Below are 22,649 nucleotides of genomic sequence, written 5' to 3' on the forward strand. Positions count from 1 at the left end.
TTATTTTTACCTTCATGTCAACCCAACTTCATTAGCTATTTAGGAAGCAAAGAACATCTCGAAAGAAATACATGCATCTATATCTGCCAGAATCTCACCGTTCACTGCTATGAAAGCCTGCACTCAGATACCAGGAGAGCAAAGAGGGCTGAGGCTGGTTGTAAGCTTAGCTTATTCAAATATGCATTTACTTGATAGGTGGGTTTTCTCTAGTCTAGAATTGTGTTGGTGTTTTGGGCAAGATCCAGGATAGCATAGATTTAAAACACAATATTTCTTCTCTGCAGCAAATGGTATCCTGTCTTTGCTACTATGATTATTTATTTTGCCTTAGTACCACGATGCCCTGATGGGAATCAGTGCTGGCTCGTATTTAAAAAGCAATGGAAAGCTTGAAATGTTGTGCTATATATATTAATTTATAAATCACCGATTGTTCAGGATAAATGGCACTATTTTACACATTTCTGTTTTTAATAATGATTCGTTAAAAGATAGTAAAACATCTAAGTTAGAAAGAACCGTGTTCACTGTTTTATTTTTATATTATAAATTTATAGCCTCTAATTTAATAATCAGTCCCTTTGTTAATTTCTCATTACTTTCTTTGCACCTAGCTAATAATTTTGGATAAGCTACTGTTAGTAGTAACTATAAATTCTATTGCATGGCATTAGAAAGGCTCCATAATTAAATAGGGGTTAGGGGAAGCAAGTGAAATCTCTGTTTATAAAGGCTTTATAAATTCTTTCTAGTCCTTGTTACATTTAAGCACCTCCTGATTTGTCAGCTGCAGTAATGACCCACTACAAAATATCAGCCAGATGCCCAGAGAGTCAGTGTTTATATTCACAATAAAGATAATACAGTGCATATTTCCCTAAACATTTATAGAGAGGGAGTGTTTGTGAATTTGTTATTGCTGCTGTTATTCTTCAGATGTTAAAACTCACTTCATGAAGCCTGAATCTGTAACATCACAAATAAAAACCTTCAGTACTCACACAAACATGTGCATGCAGACACATACACAAACAAATCACACAGGGCGTCAATTCTGATTTTATTTTGGGAACTTTAATTTTTTCTCTTTCACAGCTAAAGACTGGGCAGAGAAGTTATGCTAGCAAAATGTAAATCTAAAGTCTAGCTTTTTAGTGAAAAATATTAGTGCTCATACTTATAAATATCTCAAAATGCAATTAAATTCAAACAGACAATTACAGAAATTTTTCAAATTCATGAGACTTTGGAGAACTCTGCAGGAAAAAAGAGGAGGAACTGTCTTGATTATCCTTTTTTTTAACAGAAAGTTGTTGGTCTTTATGTACTTAAAGATACTGTGAAAAGAAGATGCATTAAGCATCCACATGGATGCATCTGTACAAAGATGGAGGTTCCTTAGGGCTTGCTTCTTACTTAGCAGTGTGCATACCCCTGTGCTAGCAAGAGGATAGATTGATTATGCTTTGAACGTACATGTTTCCAGTTGCTATCAGTGAGAACTGCGTGGGTACTTGATGGAAAAAAAGTTATTCCTTGACTGGATGGTGATTGGTGCTGTGATTTGCAGAACAGAATTAACTTTTAATTCCCAACAGTCAAACCAGCTCTTTTTGATGTAATCCACGTAAGTAGTAAGTCAGATGTAGCCCATTCTGTAAATGGACCAAATACTTCAAATACTTAGCCAGTCCTTTTTTTTTTTGTCCCAGGCAGACTGAGGATCCTACTCTTTTCTGTGCACCATGCAGTCTGTGTGACCTCATGGTCCCATTCCAAGTAGGGAGAGGTACAGGGCTAACTGACCTGAAGGGGCAGTAGTAGGAAGAGAGCACAGTGACAATTATTTCTATTGAGGTTTCTTGTATGGAGAGTGTTGGATTGTAAACAGGCTCTTTGGGCCTTTCTCACATCAGGGAACCATTTAAGGGCCTCGTACAGTTCAGAATACTAAGGTCTACTGATCTTGAACACCTTCTAACAATGTGCCCTGTCTCCCACCTCTCATCAAGCCAAAGAGGATTTGAACCTTGGACTTATCTTGCTATTAAGAATGACTGTATATCATGGTATTATTTCAGTAAGGGATTTTGTTGTCTTACTTGAATTAGATCTACTTTACTCTCTCTGTATTGACAATCCATTAAACATTTGGGTTTGGTTTTTTTTTTCCTAGTGCTTCTATCCCATATGGCAGGATAGGAGTGAAGTTTTGGAGTTTAAACATACTTTATCTCTTTAATCTTGTTTGGTAAGCAACATCGCCAAGCTTGTGATGAGCTAACTTAAAACTGTATGGCTGGTAAGCTTATTACACAGCAATGAACAAATGTGGAGTATAAAAGTTGGTCTCAAATTGCAGAGCTGTACTGTCAAGAACCTCCATTTGCTATTTTCCAATAACCCAAGTCTCTGTGTTGAGGTATCTGTTCAGTTTGGATGCCATTGGTGGTGCAAAAGGCCTCAATCAACTTTAGAAAAAGGCTAGTGAAATGGGAGTTGGATTCATTGCATGGGCTTGGAAGGCTGAAACATTACATGGCAAGTCTTTCAGGATAAAAGAATACACAGGGATGGGTCTTTGCAGGCAATATCATGCCCTCATATGTCCTCTTCGAAGGCAAAGTCATAAAATCCTCACTGTTGTAAATATAGTTATTTGTAAGTATGCCTACTTTTCTAATTTCAGACATTTTACGGTTCAAACTTGTAGAACTGTCAAAAGTAGTGGAGATTTGAGGAAAAAAGAAAGAAATTTATTTCTAATCATACTCCCTTTTCAGATTTATATTTTATCATCTTTGCTTTTATTCATGTAGAAATACTAAATAATTCCTTGCATTCATTTAGGTAGCGATTCTACCTGAATTCTGGCTTAAACATATCAAGTAGCTTTTTAAAAGCAAGAATATTTGTAATTTCTGTATAAATCCTTGCAAAAGCAAACAGCACTTCAGAACAATGACTAGTCAACGCTTAGCTCTGACTCCTGAATAGTCCAAAACGTTTTATTACTGTTGGCTGTGTTGGGAGTTGCCAATGACCAGCAATTCTGACCCTGAAGAAGATCTGTTGAAACTTACCTGGTGTTCTGCTTGGACCTTTGCTGTTTGTGCCTCTAAGTGTTGATGAAGTGACCTACCAGCTTTGATAGATGTGTGCTATTTCTTCTTATGGCATGGCTGGCACAGCTGTAGATGCACCCCTTTTCTGTTGTTTATTTCCTGTCTTTTTCCTGCTTTTCTTTCTTATTTTTGTTTTTCACTTAGATTTCTTTCTCTTTGGTGCCTGACATCAAGCATCTGTCATTCCTTCTGACATTTTTCATACTCTCCTTCTCTTTTTATGCCTGTTCAGGGAAAATGCTGCACATTGCTCAGGGCATATGTCTGTGGGAGAGGCACAAGAGCAATACTTGAAAGTGAATTTGTATGTGGTTGTACTGGGAGCAATGCTCTAGGAGTCTGTGTTTGCTTTTTTGTTAGCAGCAGCAGTAGGTCTGAGGGTATAAATAGTGCTAGAAACCATGTCTCCCTTTTCATGGGACATTTCATGGTTTTGAAATTTTCTCCAGTCTAAGGGGAGAGAAAAGATAACAGAACTTGTTCTGCAAAACTGGAATTTGGACCAAAAAAAATTTAAAATTTAACACTGTATTTTATTTCCTCATATCAATATGTTCAATTCCAAGTTTCTAAACATTCATTATTTATACATGTAAATCAGTAAAATACACAAAGCAATCAACTACTGCTCATGGAAGTGGAATAGGTACTGAATTTGACTGATAACTCAAATGAGTTGTTTTACCGTTATCCTTCCTTTAATTTCTTTTTGAACAAACTTTCAGCACTATTCAGAAGTTTAATTGAAAGTTGTAAGATGTGGTAGGACAAAGCATGAGGCTACTAGTTGAGATAAAGATAATTTTTCATGAAGGACAAGTAGGGATAAAGAGAGGACAACGTAGTGTTGCATGTCCAAACCTTGCTCTGAAGCTAAGAAGAGGTGAGGATACAATGCATTGTGCGTGGAAATACACAAAAGGCGTGACGGACACAAAATACACTGAGGAAGACTCTTTTTGAAAGTGCATTTCTTGACAGAAATACTCTAAAGACAAGAAATTGAAATAATGGAAGACTGAAAGAGGGTAGATTTAGGTTAGATGTAAGAAAGAAATTCTTCACTCTCAGGGTGGTGAGGCACTGGCACAGGTTGCCCAGAGAAGCTGTGGCTGCCCCCTCCCTGGCAGTGTTCAAGGTCAGGTTGGTCAGGGCTTGGAGCAGCCTGGTCTAGTGGAAGGTGTCCTGGCCAACGACAGGGGGCGTAGAACTAGATAGTCTTTAAGGTCCCTTCCAACACAAATGATTCTATGATTTTATGATTTTAATTTTCCTGGCAGTTGAAAAAGTAATGTTGGGACATGGACAAGGTTTCGCAGTTTCCTGTGACTGACAATGTTATCCCTGCATGTTTAAAATGTTAAGCCAGCCATCAGTTCAGATTTCACTGCGGCTAAGGAAGTATGGGCTAAGGAAGTCAGAAGATAATTGGTGTGAAAGTGGTGATGAGATGGTAGCATGCACTGTTCAAAGAAGAGGAAGAATCGAGAAAAGGAGAACAGGCATAACGGACATCAATAAAAAGATTGTCCAACTTTACAAGTCCAGGGAACTGGTAGGGTTTTTGGAAAGATAATATGATGAGTAAAGGATGGGAAAAGAACTGTGGAGTTCTGTGAAGATGGAGGCATAATAAGGTACAGTTATGATTTCAAGAGGTTATCTTTAGAGATGTTGAAATCAGAGAGGAATTCTAAGGAAAAAGTGGTGAAAAAAAGCCTAAGGAGGAGTGTAAACGTCTAACAAAGTAAATTATTATAAAATGAGGCTGAGATGCAAAATGGCTCATGTTAGAGGTCATAAAAAGCAATAAGAAAAGTTTAGGTATAGCAGAAGATAAAGGAAAGTGTAAGGTGATTGCTTTATGGAAAAATGAAGTTTTAATGTTTTTACTGACTTATTTGATGCCAGCTTTATTAAGACTACTAAGTGTAACCAGACGGGGAAAAAACATATTGTAGTAGTTCCAGTTTGTTTAGATAAATCTGAGGCACTCCACCAGATGAGAGTCAATATAGAGAAGGGCCAAGTACTTTGGCTGTGACTACAAAATGAGGTAGCTGGTGAACATTTGGAGGACTAACTTAGAATCCTGGTGGATAACAAACAGAATATCAGTCAGTACTGTTATGGTCGTGCAAAACAAGCAAAGCTAGTTCTCAGGCATGTTACTGGAAACATCCTTTCTAAGATTATTTTGCTCTCCTTGATATCAGCTTGGCCTTGTTGGAACAGTACTGCAGGTTTTGGGCAAGACACTTTAAAACAAAACAAGAGAATGCAGAACAATTTTGAAACTCCAGAGAAGAGCACCTAGTATGATGAACGCTCGGTAAAATAGGACCCATGAGGAAAGGTTGAAAGAGTTAGGTTTGTCTCCTATGAAACTCAGAAGATGGAGCAATGGTATAGCAGTAGAAGAGATATAATTAGAAGAAGAATAGGATCACATGTTCACTCTGGAAAGATAAAGGAAATACAATTTAATCTTCTGCAGCAAAAATTAGACTGAGTATTGGGAAATGGTTTATAGTCTAAGTATGATAATGAATAGGAGCAACTTCCTTGGTTACTTTCTTCTATCTCATCATCTCTCTGTCTTCACACCTGGTTCTGCTGTTGTTATTTATTCTTTGTTTTTCAGCATCCTACTCATGTTATGTAAGTCTGCTAAATATTTTCAGATCTCAGTATGGAAAGATAAATACAACCATATTATGAACAGCATTGAGTATTTTCTGATCTGCACCTGCTGTTCTAGGTCTTTCCACTATCTTTTTTCACTATGGGTGTGGCAGTGACAGTTTATACAAATAGTCACTGCATATACATCTGATCGAATAAATTATTCAATACTTTTGCTGATAAACATGAAATTTATGGGAACTGTGACTCATGTTTGATTTCCAGTCAGCATGGAACTCTATCCTTCTCTGTCTACTACGGAGTAAGCTAAAACAACTGTGTTTGATTGGATTCTGTCAGCCAAATCCACCCATGGAGTAGCCCCAGTGATTTGACATAGGCAGGAATGAACCTAGTATCATATTTCTTGATGTCAGTCATTTGAAATGGAGGAGTATATTGCAATTGTATGTAGTTTTGATAGAAAGATGCCTAGTAATGAATTACTGGTACTTTCAGTGCTCTAAAAATAGCTTTAATTATAAGGTGTAAACAATAAGTCTGAAAACTACAAGTTAGAGCTTCTACTTGACTACAGTTTCATTTGCTGCTTTTCCATTGAATTGATTCTCATTGATTCAGATTAATCCTCATCAGATCAGACACAAAGAGGTATTTGTTATTAGCACAAAATAACTTCTTATTATCCTGATTTTTTTGGTCTTAGAATTACCACATTCTGTACCATGTGGAATAACAAATGCTGAAATTCAAACAATAGTCACTTCACAATTCTGAAACTAGAACCATGGGAACAGTGGAGAGAACTGGCGGAAATTTCGTTACATTAGTTCCTTACTGTCTAAATGATCAGATACTCTGTAGGAAAGGAATGTACTGGGCAGGGGGGAAATCCTCCTCATAGGTCAAGTGGGTATTGCTCATGGCACAGCACTTAAAGAAGGGAGGAGCTCTTTCTAATAAAGCAAAACGTTGTTATTTTGCAAAATAAGTGTCATGCATTCACCCATTGCATTTTTCTATGAACTACTGTGAAGATTCCAGAACTAAGCTTCGTCAAGGAGGGAGGAATCGTACTGTTGATCATCCTGGTAGATGCACTAGCCCAGTTTCTAATGTTTGTGTGTGTTTGCAGGGACTGCACAGTGCGTGCGTATTGCATGATTCAACATGTAGTTTAATATTGTGCAGAGTAGCTTGAGTCTGAGGTTGAATAGGGGCTCATTTCTTTATCACTAAGAAAAGTTTGTGCTGTTACACGAACAAACAAACAAGTCATCCAAACAGCCTATGCTGCAACACTACAGGGTGGATAGCAGAAAGGTAAGTTGTATTACTGTTGCCTTTGTTGGCGTGGTGACCTGGTTCAGGAACGGCACGGCGACCAACCCCAGGCCGCTCGGGCCATCAGCTCGCAGACACCAATGTGGTGGACAGCAAATGGCATTTATTGACGGGTAGCACAGTATTATATAGCTTAGGTTTACAGCGTCACTTCCGTCTGCTTACACCATGGGCTAAACGCTACTGGTTATCAGGAGAGGAGGGGGGGGCCTACCTTTCCGTACAGCACGACATCTTCCGACCGCCAGGCCCTAACTATCCACATATTACGTAAAGGCTCGTGCAAAATCAAAGCTGTTTTTATATTGATAGGATGTAGTAAGCCCACCAATCTTCTTGTACTAACTTGAGCTTAATAACTAGAACTTTAAAAAAATTATCAATATTTTTATTTTACTTCTGGCGAAGAGCACAAACCATAAACAAACACACAAAAAAAGTCATGGATCAATTTGTTATTGGTGAACATCTGTTTTCAATAAGTAATCTGAAATAAACAGTATGAAGCTATAGAAATAAAGTACTATAGATTCCAAATCCGTAGGAAAACAAAGTATTCAGTAGTTAAAAGACAGCTGAAATTCTTGTGAGCTTTAATTGAAAAATGCAGCTAATCTCTAATTAACATCCAGGAAAGGATGCTTTTGGATTTTTTCTCTTTTCAATCTACAGAAAAGATCCTGGTTTGGAAAAGTTAGAGACAGTAAGCACAGAGAAACTACTATAGCAATTGCAGCTGTGAAGTATTTGGTTAAATTCCTCCCAGCTATGATGACACTTGTCAGAAGAGGCCCTTGTAGTTGAGGAGAAGCAGAAGGGAGAAGTGAAGTAACAAGAAAAGGTCTTGTAATTTCTGCAGGACAAGTAATTGAAACATTTGGAAATATAGTAAGAGTTTGATCAGTGGTGAGAAGCCTTAGACAGAAAGTTAAAGTGCTGAGCGACTTGGGAATCTCTGAGCCATGTTGAGATGATGTTATCCACATCACTTGAATGCGAGACAACAGTTGACCTTATTATTCCTTTTTGGACAGAGGACACTTTCCCAATGATGCTGGTGGTGCTGCCAGCAGATGAATTTCTAGGTCTTCAGCTGGTTAATAAAACTTTCCCAAACTCAATCTAGGTGATCAGTCAGCAGAAAGTGCAGGAAAAGATTATTGACGCTTTTTCCTTTTCCCTTTTAGAGCATTCACTGAAAACACATTTCTGCTAATCCTTTTCTGGACTTCAGCTCAATTTTCTTATTTCTGCTGTTTTCATAGGTCTCTTCACCACTGTTTCATTGTCTGTAGGAGGCAGTTTGCTATAGGAGGGGTGAGAAAGTGTCCCATCATCTCTCTGCTGGTTTGATGTATTTCTTATGTTCCATTTTTATCCTGCAGCTCCATTGTTTCTGCCAATAATTGTTTTCTTTCCCTTTACGACGCCAGACATGTCCAGTATATCCATAGTTACTCATTATCTTGATTTGAGAATGAAATGGCTTCTTGACTACCATAAAACATTTTTCAAAGGTTGAGGAAAATGAGCAGAAAATAGAATAGTAATTATCAGTTAAAGTCTATCTCAGCAAACTACTTTTTCCCCAAGGGTAGCATGTAGGAAGGTGTTAGATAATGCATGATGAACACTGTTATATGTATTGTTATGTGCATTTTGGTGATCAACAGTTAAATGTGCAAATTGTTATGGCTTCATTTTTACCATGGTAGAACCAGGACAGTCTGATAGACTGGAATTCTGGTCAGCCTTTCTCTACATGTGGAAGTGCCAAAAGAATTTTTTTTTTTAAAGCATCAGTCTCTGTAATGATGCTTGTGTTTACTCATATAAGAAGTTAGGAAATGTTTCACACTTCACCATGCCTTAATTTTGCTTGAAAAAAAGCAGACTTTTTAATGATAGTTTACAAATGCAAGCAGGGCAAGCATTCTAAGATCTTTTCAAATTATACACAAATGCACAGACTAAAAAAATTTTAAAAATTGAGTAGAAATACAAGGTACGCCGTGTAAAATTTCTTGAGATTTAGCAAATGACACATTTCAATGCAAAACTGAACAATTCACAATTACGATTGATTCCAGTTTTGATCCAGGTACTCTGTATTTGCTACTTGCCCAGAGAAATCTTGCTTGTCTCCTTTTGGCTGCTACCTTTGACATTGCAGAATTTTTATCATTTATTTACTTTCACAAAAATGTGTAATATGCTTATATATGCTTGAAAGGTATACGTATACATGAAATTGTACAGCATGTGTACCTGCATCTTGCTCAATGAAATTTGTAGGGTTCAGAATTGACCTAATTCTGATGCTGTTGAATTGCACAGAAACAGTCAGCTAGGAGGAAGGTTAGATGAGCTTTGATGAGTTGTTTGATCAGTGAAATCCACCTTAAAATCAATGGTGATTTTTTGTTTTTCCAGTTTTTGGTAACTGTCACTTTGTGTGCTTTTCTTTTTTTTTTTTTTGAGATAATTGCTTTTTAGTATGGAATAATATTTTGTTAATTCAGAGAATTTTTTACTGCATTGGAACTTGCTACAGTCTGAGAAAGACTTCTGGACATGCAGTGCAGAGTCCTTGTATCTAGAAGTAGAGCTAATTCAGTTAAATTATAAATACATCCCTACAGAGATTTTTAGGAGCATCAGGTTAAAAGAAGAGAAGTGAGGTAGCATTGGATTTGTGGGAGGACAATGAGGATCGGAGTTGGACAGGTGGTCATGCAGACTTGTATTAGAACATTTTCTGTGCTATGAAAAATGGATTGTGCCCTTGCCTTAAAGGATTGACTTTTATATATATATATGTGTGTGTCTGTTCTTGTGGGATGCACAGGAGCCAGTGTAATGTTAAGGTCAGAATAAATCTATCTACAGGGTAAGCTGTCAGAATGTTTTAAAAAACAGCTCATGAAAGGATGTTTTCTGGATTTTCAACAAGTGAACGTGAGTCCATTTATAGATGTACATAGTGCATTGAGGGGAATTAGAATAACCCAACAAACAGTATCGATCCTAATGCAAAAATTCCACATAAATCGACAGCTTGTCACCATGAGCATCCTTGTCCTCATTGCCATTCAGTTTAATACTCCAGTTTTCTCAGGGATGCGCTTTCTGAAAATCTCTTTTGGTTCTTTAAATTATTAATGTCATTAAAATTTATAATTTTCTGTCATTACCTCTAGGAAAATAGAGATTGTAATGTGAAACATAATTGTCTCATTTTGCAATTTGTGTTATGATAGTTGAGCACAACTAGAGCAGATTTAAATATTCCCCTGAGCAATATGGCTTGGTATTACAAACTAACTGAAGTTCTTTGTGTGCAGATAAATAAATAGATAAATTAATTCCCCAAATGACCAATATTTGTGTGCAAATAAATGGATAAACGAACACCACAAGTTCTTGAAAAGTAAACTTTGCTATTAATCTGCCACATGAACAGAAATTACAGTGTTTAAAGGAATACCCTTTCAGTGTTGAGTCGGGTGGCAAGAAGTACTACTAGCCTGGGTGAATAGTGCATCTTCCACTTATGTCTGCCTACCAAAATATTTGAGTGCTCCGTGAGGTATTGGGAACAGCCAAGTTCTTTCCCTTAGTAAAAGAAGAATCTAGGATAAGAGCAATTAGATAAAAGAACATCTTTTATATCTGGGTGAAGTGCACTCTCTCTCCATCTTCATTCAAGAAATCCGGTATTTACAGGCCTGAGTGCAAATTCCTATCAAAGGTGCCAAGCAGTGGAGAGTTAGGCTCTTTAACTTTCCTTAAAGCACATCACTGAAATAAGCGGAAGCCACCATCTATATTCAGTCAAGATTTACCCCATGTTGCAATAGCAACATCATGGGATCATGAAAGCCAAAAACTGGGCATGTGATATGAACACCCTGGGGGTGCCGGTCGACAGCAGGCTGAACATGGGCCAGCAGTCTGCCCAGGTGACCAAGAAGGCCAAGAGCATCCTGGCTTGTATCAGGAATAGCGTGGCCAGCAGGAGTAGGGCAGTGATCATGCCATTGTATTCAGCACTGGTGTACTGTGTTCAGTTTTGAGCCCCTCACTACAAGAAGGACATTGAGGTGCTGCAGCATGTCCAGAGGAGGGCAACAAGGCTGGTGAAGGGTCTGGAGAACAAGTCTTATGAGGAGTGGCTGAGGGAACTGAGGTTGTTTAGTCTGGAGAAGAGGAGGCTGAGGGGGGAACTTATTGCTCTCTACAGCTACCTGAAAGGAGGCTATGGTGAGGCAGGTGTTGGTCTCTTCTCCCAGGTAACTAGTGATAGGATGAGAGACAATGGCCTCAAGTTGTGTCAGGGGAGGTTTTGATGGGATATTAGGAAAAATTTCTTGACTGAAAGAGTGTTCCAGCATTGGAACGGGCTGCCCAGGGAGGTGATAGAGTCACCATCCCTGGAGGCGTTCAAAAAACGTGTAGATGTGGTACTTTGGGATATGGTTTAGCAGGCATGGTGTTGTTGGGTTGACGGTTGGACTTGGTGATCTTAGAGGTCTTTCCCAAACTATGATTCTATGGAATTTTGTAAGGATCATTTGCCTGGCCAGGCCAGCTGATAAGCTCTACTTAGAATACAGCATTTATGCATGGTATGAATCGTAATTAATTTGTGCTGTCTTGTGCTGTGTAATGATCCACGAACAAGATTGGAAATTTGGGATACATTTGCTTAGTTGTCAGTTTCACAGTGTAAAGAAAATTTTCATATCACATACAGGAAAGGAAACGTGTTACTTTTAAACAAATAACTGGATGAATAGACTTTAATTGTAAGATCAGTGTGAAACCTTTTTTCCTCTGTGACTCCAAGCCTTAGAACTATTTTTTGGTTATATGCTGTTATTCTGATTGGTGTAAAAGTAAAAGCCAACTTTGTATATAGTTGTTTTTCCTGTTTTGGCTTGTTTTGTTCTTTTTCTTTTTTCCCCTGTGTTTATCACAGTTGGAATGCAGGTGACCTTTCTGCATGTGACATTTAAGCTTTCACCTGCTGCTAAGCCAGGACAGTGCGCACTCTGGAAACAAGCCCGCGGAGCCTGCCTGTGCCAGGCGAGAGGAAGGGCTGCAGTGCCCTGGCCAGGGAAGGCGCAGCTGGGCCTCTCCAGTGAAGGACGGCGGTAACCAGCTCTCCTCTGCTGGTTGGGCGCCTGGCCATGCTGTCCTGCTCCCAGACTTGCCCGAGGTGCCCTGCATTGCTGCATGTGGCAGTACAACCCCATCAACTGCTATGGAAAGGCCCAGAGCTACCTTCAGCTTTTAGAGTAGCAGCTTGACAATGCAGACATAGACATTTTCTTCCCAGCTCTTCCAACAACTTCTTTATGTTCTGTCCTTTTACATTTATAAAAAGGGACCTTATTTCTAAAAGGAATAGATCATTTGCTGGTATGAATGTCCATCAACTGAAAAAGATACAGGAGCTTTGTTACATGCTGAACGGAGGCACTGAAGGATTTATGTCAGCTGTCCACACAGAAAAAGGTGGCACTTACAGAGTCATGTTTAGCCTGATTTAAGTTCTGAATTTCCCTCCAGAAGCTCTTGTTTTAATTCTTTGGCTGCAGTGACTAGGCTTTGATATTCGGGACCCACTTGGTGCCTATAGCTAAAGTGGGAAGAAGCTGAGTTAATGTGTCTGACCTAACTGATCTCTTCTGCTGTCTGACCTCTGAAGATCCCATGGATGAAGCAGTTCTGGTCTGCTATGTATAGGTTTATTTGTTCCAGGTCAAGCATTTTGGCACAGGTTGTGGGACATTTTTGAAAGGCTGTGCATCACTTGGGGAGAACACAAAAATTGTGTGGTGTGAGGTGAACCGAAGGTCTGGATGATTCGTGATCTTTTTTTCTTTTTCTGTTTCTAGCCACTCAGTCTGAGTTTGCCTGCAAAGGGATAGAGCATAGGGGGTTATGAGTTAAAGGTATCCCATAAAATTGTCTCTCCTCCACACCACAGCTTAGGCACACTGTGTGACTTGAACACCTCTCAGCCCCACAGAAGCAAAATTCAAGGCAGCGGTCTGGAGGGATCTGTAGAGCTTGTGGGTCTCTGACGGCTCCCTGCAGGCTACAGGTGCTGCCCAGCAATTTCTATTAAGCCTCAAAATCTTTGGCTTCTATAAGAATATATTTACTTTCTGATTTTCTGTTTTCACGCCACACCAGTTGGTCTGTCATTAATACAATGAATTTCACCTTCTGCAAAGTTAAAAATTCATGTTCCTAAAAAATGATGGGAATTCGGCAAAGAAGAACTAAATTGAGCCAAAGCTATGGTACTAGTCAACTGTAACAAGTAATTATAATAACCCCATGGTCATTTCACTCACAGCATGACAGAGAAAATAGCAAGAAAACAAAATACTTTTTTTTTCTTCAGTGTTAAATCCTAGGGCCGGGTTCAATTCTGCAGATGACACATCACAAGGCGTGGGCCCTGTTGACAGAACAGGCACAATAACATGAATTATTTGCAACCCCCTACCCTGTAAGAGGCTGAGAGCAGCCCTGTGCGGGCTGGGCAGCGGGCTGGCCCAGCTGTGCAGCCGGCGTGTGCTGAAGGTGGGCTTATGTGGTGTGCAGACGCTGCTGGTGGCACTGGTGAGGAGCTGGGATGTAAAGCTGCTCCCTGTGAGCGGTGCCACTGCCTGTCCTTCCTCACAGTGAGCTCCTGGCAGGAAATAACCATCGCAAGCTGTACTGCTGTTATGATTTCAGGATCAGCTAAGCCCGTGATTTTCAAACTATTTATCCTGGGGTAAAAAAAGGAGGTTTTGGTTTTGTGGGGTTTTTTTAATATAAAATGTGTACAGCATCTAGTTGAGCTGGCTTCAGTCTCAATATAAGGGCGGTAGATGCAGGCTCTGTCCCAGGATGGATTAGGAGTCTGGGACATGGGGGCAGTCTGCAGAGAAGCTATAGAAGGTGCGAAGCCTGGAAAGAAGAGCAGCCTGTCCTTGAGATCTCCTTGTATCTTATCCGCTGTTATCCTGTGTGCAGAAACTTGCATTCCTAAATGTATCAGTCCCTTTCATGAAGTTCCTCCTAGTTTTCATTTCCTAATACAGATCACATCAAAAGACTTCCTTGAGTTATTATCAGGATTAGTCTGCAGGAATGATCTACTGTTCTTATGGGAAAAGTACTTTCTTGTAATGTTCTTAGGTGTAAGGGTCAGATTTTCTAAAGATAGTTACGTTTTCCATTTGTTGTTTTGTTCTGAGGGTGTAGTGAGGTTCTATTCTGTTAAACCAAAACTCTTTCTATACAGATTTGGTTTAAAGGCTCTGTGTTTTACTTAGAAACCTGTTGAGACCATCTTGGTGCTTTTGTGTAAGGATCCTCTGAAGGATGTTAGTATTGCCAAGATAGGCAGTACTGGGTTAAGTTGTTTACTTTTGTTTTCGATGATGCATGAAACATACCATTGTTGTTATTAAAAAATAAGAATGCTTGGCCTACACTAAGCATGTTCATCTGTAGCTTTTTTCTTCTGTTGTCTATTTAAAAACATCTGTCAAATAATAAAAAGAATATGTGAAGTATCTGGACAAATACATGCTTTTAAAAGACTGTGTCTCTATTTGCAGGAAATCACTGATAATGAAATATTAGAGTTGGTACATAGTGCTCTGGGGAGGATGACAGTTATCCGGCAAATTTTCCCTCTCTCAAGGGACAACAATCAGAGATGTATGAGGAACAATCACCGAATATCATCACTGCTGTGCGATCCACAAGAAGGCTATCTTCAGATGTTGCAGGTCAGTAGCTGTGCCCAGCAGAAAAGTCCCTCTTAGGAATTTGACATGAGATAGTTTTCTGTGTCTTTATTATCTCAGAAGAAGACTAAAATGAGTACAGATAAATCTGAGCATGGAACCTTTCGTCAACTTTTCCTGACTTAATTATTTATTTTATTTCCAGGACTGAGTGCTTATAGATGTGATGTTATAGCCATAAAGTACGAGCAAGTGGTTGCACTAACTCAGAGCTGATTTGGGATATTTGATTCTCTTAAGTATCTTTCTCTAACTGAAAAAAGAAAAAGTTGTGACTTTATAGTCTCGTGGTGTTACTGCTTATTCTTATGCCTATTAGACATCTGTTGTGAAAGAGTTAATCTGGGAGGGTGACAGAACTCTGATAGGTGTTGGGCTGTGGAGCATTTCATATTTAGTTAAATGGACTGAATCCAGCTGATGTATTCAATCTGTCCTCTTTCAGTAGTCTCATAATTCTCTCGCTGCTGATAATTGTCTGAGCATGTGAAATATGCACTACCAGTTCAAGCTCCAGATTTTGGTAACAGATTTGACTCTAGTGTAAACAACACCTCAAGATTTCGTGACAATTTATCCCAGATATAAGAATGTTTCTTACAGTAGTTTAAATAAAATTTTAGGTTCTATTTCCAAGGCTAGTGCAAAAATATAGAAGCACAGGTCTTGGACTTTCAGTGGGACTCCATGTGTTTCTGGTTTACTTCAGAGACTGGTAAGAATCTCATTCTTAGCACTGTTGAAGCTGTTGGCTAAAACTGAAAACTTTCGTGAGACTGAGCATATAAACTTGATTAAAAAGTTTTAACTGCAAATTTAGTCTTAACCTGAGATGGATTGAGTGAGGGCACAGCCGTTGACACCCATGAGTTTGCAAGCATGGGTATTTTGTGTTAGTGCAAATGTAGAAAGGGCTTGTTTAGGCTATGGGGAGGGAGCTGTTGGCAGTCTGGGCTACTGCAGCCTGGTCAGGAAGGCAGTGTGGGGTCCTTCCCAGAGGAAACCCATGCTGGGTTGGAAGAGCTTCTGCAGAGCAAAGAGCTTATGGGAAACCAGGAGAGGTAGGGAGATTCTAAGAAAGAGAAGTGAGTAGGTCAAGATTTTCCAAGGAATATGGATGGAGATGTTTATTTTACTTCTTTGTGCCCTACTAAAAAGTTGTCGCTGCAGACACTTACATCCTCGAGGGCGTATATGGACATTTCTTCCTTGAAGAGAACCTCTGCTGACTCAGGTTCTGTCATAGTGTTGGCAAATTTTGGGAAGTGCCAATCACAGGCAAAGTTTGGGAAGTGCCAATCACAAGCACTGTAGTTCGGAGCACTCGTCTATTCTTTCTGCACAGGGGAAAGTCTGTGCCTATCTTGGCTTAAAAAGAAAAGACAGTTTTGATCTTTGTTAGTAACTCTGAGGTATGCTGTAATGAGAATAAAGGCCACTCATTTCAGAGGACCAAAGCAATTTCCAGCATGTTGAAAAACTTACCTGTCCTGCATCTACAAATTACTTATTGGGGAACAATCTTATATTACAGCAAGGTTTTGAGTATTGCTGTCTATGCTGGTTTATGCATAATCTAATACAGAGACTCATCTGAAGGGCTCTGGCAGACCTCTCTGAGCAGGTTCTTATTTGCTAAAACAGTAACTGATTTGCTAGCATGAATAGCCTCATGCCCTATTACCAAACTGCACTGACAAGGACTCTTTAGGAAGGATCCTCTGCCTGCTACTTCCCAAATGTAGGTTTTGAGGAACAAAACATTTTCAATTTTTATCTTCCAGAAATATTATACCACCTTAGAAACTGTCTTTATGAGAATGGAACACTAGTGTTATCCTTTGCCCATTATTTCCCTCTCTAGGAACTTAGAAACAAGAAAGAGATGTAAAGAAATGTGGAGGGATAAAGCTGGCCATTTGGATGTTGATTCCATGGCTGTCATGTTCAGCCACACTAGAACGAAATATCATGAAAGGTGAAAGGCACAGGTGAGGTCTCTCAATTTAGCTGCCCCTAGCATATCTTGTGTAATCTTTAAGATTCTACAGATTGAATATAGGGTGCTTTAGCACATGCAGTTATAGCTGAAGTGTTCCATAGCTGCATTTTTCTCATAGACTTTGCCAAAACATCTTACATAACACCGTGTGGGCATACAGTTCCTATTAATTTCCAAGTATGACTGACATGTTATTAATGGTCCTGCAACTCAGGTGCTTCCAGTCTTCTGTTTCCCATTTCTTGCTTAAAAAATAGTTTTGACCTTTTGCTGTACAGAAGTACATCACTAAATTACCCCTGTTGCCAGAGACAGTGACCACCTGCCAGCACCGAGTCTTTGCGTTGCTCTGAAGTAGTTTGATTAGCACCAGAGTTTGGAAATCCCTGGTTTATTCTCCCTTGGGTAATCTATATTAATAATTCTTTGTTGTCAAGGTAACTTACCAGCTATTGTTGGTTAATTATTTATTTAATGACTCTGAAGAATAATAAGCTCATCTCTGTCAGCCTCTAGCTGTAAGATTTTTCTGGGGAGAATTTAGCATTTTTAACAAGCTAATAAAGAAAAAAACATTTACGTCATGGATTATTAGCTTTATTCTGGCTAAATTAATGAAAATCTTTTTGGAATGATTTTGTTTTCCGTGTCTTTATTACCATATTCTGGAAAGTTGTTTTTCAGTGGGTGATCGTCCCAGTTTGGCATTCTGACAAGGCTTTTAAAGATCAGGCTGTTCTGCAAGCTCATCCGAAATCTCATCTGTTCTGAATGCTTTGTGGAAATCCAATCTCATTCCATCAACCCACTTGTCAAAATTTTCCTCGTGCGCTTATTTCTTGCGCGTATGATATACCCAGCTGGGTTTCTGCTTCAACTGGGGATAAAACTTTATAAAGTTTCCTGTCTTGGTCATTTTATTTCACTTCAGAGGACTACATTTATCTCTTTCTTATTTTTCATATATGATTTTCTATGCCCGTCTCTCTTACTTTTTTTGTAAGTGGAAAAGAGACAGTCCAGAACTTGCTGTCTTCCGTTGGCAATGAGTGTCGTGTGGTTTGGGCCATCAGCATTGTCAGTATTGCATCATGTGGAGAGAGAATACTGAATCAGTTCAGGATTTATAGTTAAATCTTGTTAGTCCTAGTAGGCCTAGTTTGTGTCCCTGCATGGCATTTGAATGGTGTTTAGCAGGATTAGTGCTATTAAACTGTTTAGATTATTTCAGGCATAGTTTTACAGAGTCAATTTGAAGAAATTTTAATGCATAATCTGCTTCTTTCCAAAATATTCCCCTTTAAATATTAGTTTTGAAGTTTGTCTACAAACTTAATTTTTGATGAAGATCTTTTTTTCTTTCATCAGGTTATTCATGATGTGTTCATCAACTCAAAATCCAAATTTTTCTGTTTATGTTTTTGAAGAAAGATTTCCCATTACAATTTGTTTCTTCTCATATTTACCATTCATACAGTTAGTAAATTCAATCTGTGTGAGATTCTATTTATATTAAAACATATTACAGGGACACAGTGTATCTGAAATTGTTTAGCATGGTGCAAAATATATAGTAAGATTAAAAAGGCAAATAAAGAAAACCCCAGCTAACTGTATCACAAAAATAATTAGGTTATTCCTGACAGGATTCAGACTCCAACTCCTCTGCTGAAGAACTATTCCAGGTATTGCTTTGACGTATTTGAAGAGATGACGTTGAGGAGTGTGGGAGGGTATTCAATGAAACAGCTGCTCTTCTCCCTGTGCAAAGATTTCATTCTTCAAAGACTTGACCATCAAACATCATTGTAGGCATCTCTTAGCAGTTGCTCCTACAGAGCTGCATTTTTATGTATGAACTTTCTTCTCTTCAGAAATGACTACAATTTAACTACTGTAAGTGGCGTTATTTTTTGGAGATGTGTTTGGCTGCCTAAACTTAAGGGCCTGATCCTGCAGTTTTATTCATCTAAATAGCTTTACTCTCATTTGACCTATTTGCACTGCTGTTATTACACAGCTGTTAAGTGCTACTGGGGGCAGTAAATATTGATTAAGCCCTATTAAAACATTCATTTTCTCCCATAAAGGATTGACAAGCCACATTATTCTTTTGCTTTCATTACAAACCTATATTTGCATGTCTTTCTAGCAAAGTTTAATTTGGACTTTTGGCCAGATGTTCAGTCATGGTGAAACTGTTTCTGAGTACCACATGAATGAAAAGTACCCTTGAACTGAGTTTACTGCCCATTGCATGTCATAATCTCTCCCTGAAGCCCAATGGCATGTGTTTTATGCAAGGTGCGTTAGCAGTAGAATTGGTTAAAAAATCCCATACAACCACGGGTGTCCTCTGGTCATGTGGAATTTAGTGAGGACTCTGGAGGCTACAACCCCAGGTACGTTCCGGAGAGAGCTTTTCCTCTCTGCTCAGACTACCTCTTCTGACTGCTGAAGTTCTCTATTTGCATAATTATTTCCTTGAATTTTTGTTCAGCGCTCTGTCAGGGAGTGGACAACAATGGCTACAAGAGAGAGCCAGTACATCCATTTATCTGTTTTTATTGCCTCTGAAACCTAATTTGCTCCCATATTTATTTATGAATGAGGTAGGGTAAAATGATAATCTTTTACGCTGTTTCACGATTCCAGTATTACCTCTTTCCATCCTGTCTGATTCTTAGTTGTGTTAAGTTTCCTTTATCAAATGTCTCCTGCTAGACTTTCCCTAGACAGTTAGTGTTAGCTGTGCCGAATTCTTGAGTTGTTTAGTGTCGAGCAAAGCCAAAGCCTGCAGGTAACAAGCTTGAGCGCTACAGGGTAATCCAGGCCTTGTATTATTGTAAGCATGTTGTTAGAAGGCATACTAAGTAAGAAAATGTTCATAATTGTGGTAAATACAATAAATAGCTGAAGGACAGTGAGTGTTCAGAGAATAGAAACTGTAAACAGGGAAAAGCGGTGTGATATGCGTAACTCAGTAAAAAGGGGGAAAAAGTTAAAAAGGAAAGAAAAGCTGCTTATCAATAAAAAAAGACTCTGAGAGTTCAGTTTTCCAAAGAAATCTTTGGAAGACCCATTGTTTGAGGTACTTAGAATGGACAAAACACTAAATAATACACTAGTTAGATTCCTCACTGTCAGAAGGCTTGAATAAATATAGAACTGAGGTCTGTTTTTCTGTGGTTTTATGAAAATTTTATTCAGGCTTTCATTTGCCTCAGTGATAATAAATTGCCCTCTGGAAGTTTGAAGCTGACATTTGAGTCTTTTAATGAATGTTTGTTTTTTGACTCTGGTTTTCTCATGAATGCCAGACTGCTGGCTGTGATTTTGTTCTCCATGAGCAGCGAAGCATGTATTTAAAACATAGGCATCCACGCAAAGCCTCACAATGGACTCTGCAAACTAATTTAAGAAAATGAAATAGGTCAAATTTTCAGTCTCTGCACCCTAACAATATCCTTGTAAGCATGTCATTATACCAGAAGTAAACCATCGATCTTCACTGCTCCTAGTAAGATGCGTCCTGGCATTAGAGACACGAGTGCGTAACTGTCTTTGGCAGTACTTGAACTTTGAAAGTTGAAACACAGTTCTAGGGCACGCTGGTGTGCACATACGCAAACACAATGATATCACTCCCCAGGCAGCAAGCGTTTCTGCTGCTGGCAGTCTGCGCTTAGTTTGATCTCCTCTTCCATCTGCTTCATCCTTGGAGCTTACTGTGGTGGCCACTCACAGGGTGATTTTGGCAGCAGCGGGGTACGGATGCCTAGCTTGGGAATGAGATTTTGAGGCAGTGGCATCTGGGTGTCAGCTTCTCTTCCCAGCTGGTCTCTTCAGTGGTCTTGTCCGGCTAGAATTCTGGCTCTGCTGGCAGCTCAGAAGTTGGGGTCAGTCTTTGTGGCTTGCTGTCCTTCCCAGAAGAGCACTTGTCTGTGATTAGTGCCTCTGAAGGAGCTAAAAGCTTTCTTCATATATAACTTTAAAAGTAAAATCACACTGGAAAATCTCATGAAATTCACACAAAATCCTCTACAAAATGACATTTAACAATGTGGTAGGGAGAGATTTCCATTCTCACTGAAAATTTCTGCTCTGCTGTACTAGTGTATGGTGGATTTTTTCTTCACTGCAAAATAAAGATTCATAAAGTCTGGGATAATTTTCAGACGATATACCAGAACATGCCTAAAATTACTCATGTACAGGGCAAACTCTTTAATATATTATTGAAACAGTCGTTATCATTCTTTTAGCAGAATTCAGAATTTTAGCAGAAAAGCATTTCAGTCACAGTAACTCCAGGTCTTACAGCTCTCAGCAATGAAGCGTAAGAGGACATGAAAATTACTGTTTCTTCCTCCAAACAGGACAAAAAGGAAACACTTTGCTCCAATTTAGGAATTTTTTTTAGATGAAGGGGAATCCCTGCAGGCAGATATATGTCCTTCCCCACTCTGTTCCCCCTGTGAATGTATAACTAGGGGAAATAACAAATGCTCCAGGGCTTGGAGGACCCAAAGTAGTCAAGTACCTTGCCTTATTTTTTCTTCTCTTTTGCTTTGCTACCAATTTTGAGTGCTACCTGAAGATTAATTTTTAAATTTATTATCTTCTCATGCTTCTGACAGCACTGATGGAAACAGAGTGTAGCTGACCCCTCAAATCAAAATTTCATGTCACAAATTCCCTTTCAGGGGTCATGTTTGTATTCAGAGTGAGTTTGATAGCTGAAAATTAACATGTGTGCAGTTGCAGAAACAAGTGTATACAGGCTTTGTCCGCTGAACTATTTTTCTTTTCACAGCACTGCTATTCTGGAGGTTACGGCAAATTTGTGTTGCAAATACAATCTAGTACATACACAGAGATTTTGGTGTATTGAAGGAAATTATTATAGCCCTGGATTTACTGTAAGATCAGGCCAGAATTTCTGTGTCTTAAGTAACTTTTTTCTACAAGAAAATACATACATAGTAATGAATTCAGGTAGAAAGTGAATATAGTTTTGAGAAGAGTGGCATATTTGAGGTGTTTAGGTACGCTTATTCTTCTACCTCAGAAAAGAATTAGGAAAAAAGAAGGTAAAAATAATACACCTCACAGTAATTTAATAATATGTCTTACTGTAGGTATTGAAGGAATCAGCTGTTCAGCTACACTCACACAACACTACTCAGGCATCAGATTGGACCTGGTTTTGTAATTCTGTTTTCTATCATAAAGCTAGTTCCCATTTGGGATTAGGTAAAGACATTCAGTCTGTAATACTGTGAGTGTTCAGGAGCTGGGTTTTGCTCTGCACACTGTGAAAGATCAAAAGGACATTCTTTGCTAAGTTTCCAGGGTATTTTTGGTTGTTCTTGATTATGTTTTGCACTTTAAAGAAGTGACTCTTGCCTTAGAGGACTACCAAAACAATACTCTTGCTTTAAATAAATGCACTATTTACACACTGAATTTTGATCACTGTGCAAAACCAGACACTTTGAGTCATGCTTTCTAAGTTTTACAGGGTTCTGCCCTTAATAGTGTGGACTTGTACACTTTGTATTAATGTATGGCTTAACTAGCAGACTGAACAAATATAATATTAAAGAGATTTTTTTTTTCTTAATATTTACAAATCCAGTCTCAGTTGTGGAGGTTTTGCTGTTTTGGGTTTTTTTGTTTGTTTTTCTCTAGCTTGTATATTGTCTA

The 22,649-nt window shown here is 38.8% G+C and overlaps 1 protein-coding gene across 3 annotated transcripts in view; it reads left to right on the top strand.

Moving 5' to 3' along the window:
• Positions 1 to 22,649, top strand: part of GRID1 (glutamate ionotropic receptor delta type subunit 1) — a 558,941-nt gene that overhangs the window by 423,436 nt on the left and 112,856 nt on the right. For all 3 annotated transcript variants that reach the window (XM_075423037.1, XM_075423035.1, XM_075423036.1), the window contains one exon: positions 14,747 to 14,920. In XM_075423037.1, coding sequence (XP_075279152.1) covers positions 14,747 to 14,920 — 174 coding nt within the window. The remainder of the gene's footprint in view (positions 1 to 14,746; positions 14,921 to 22,649) is intronic.

The sequence above is a fragment of the Opisthocomus hoazin genome, chromosome 6 (assembly GCF_030867145.1).
Source record: "Opisthocomus hoazin isolate bOpiHoa1 chromosome 6, bOpiHoa1.hap1, whole genome shotgun sequence".
NCBI classification, from domain to species: Eukaryota; Metazoa; Chordata; class Aves; order Opisthocomiformes; family Opisthocomidae; genus Opisthocomus; species Opisthocomus hoazin.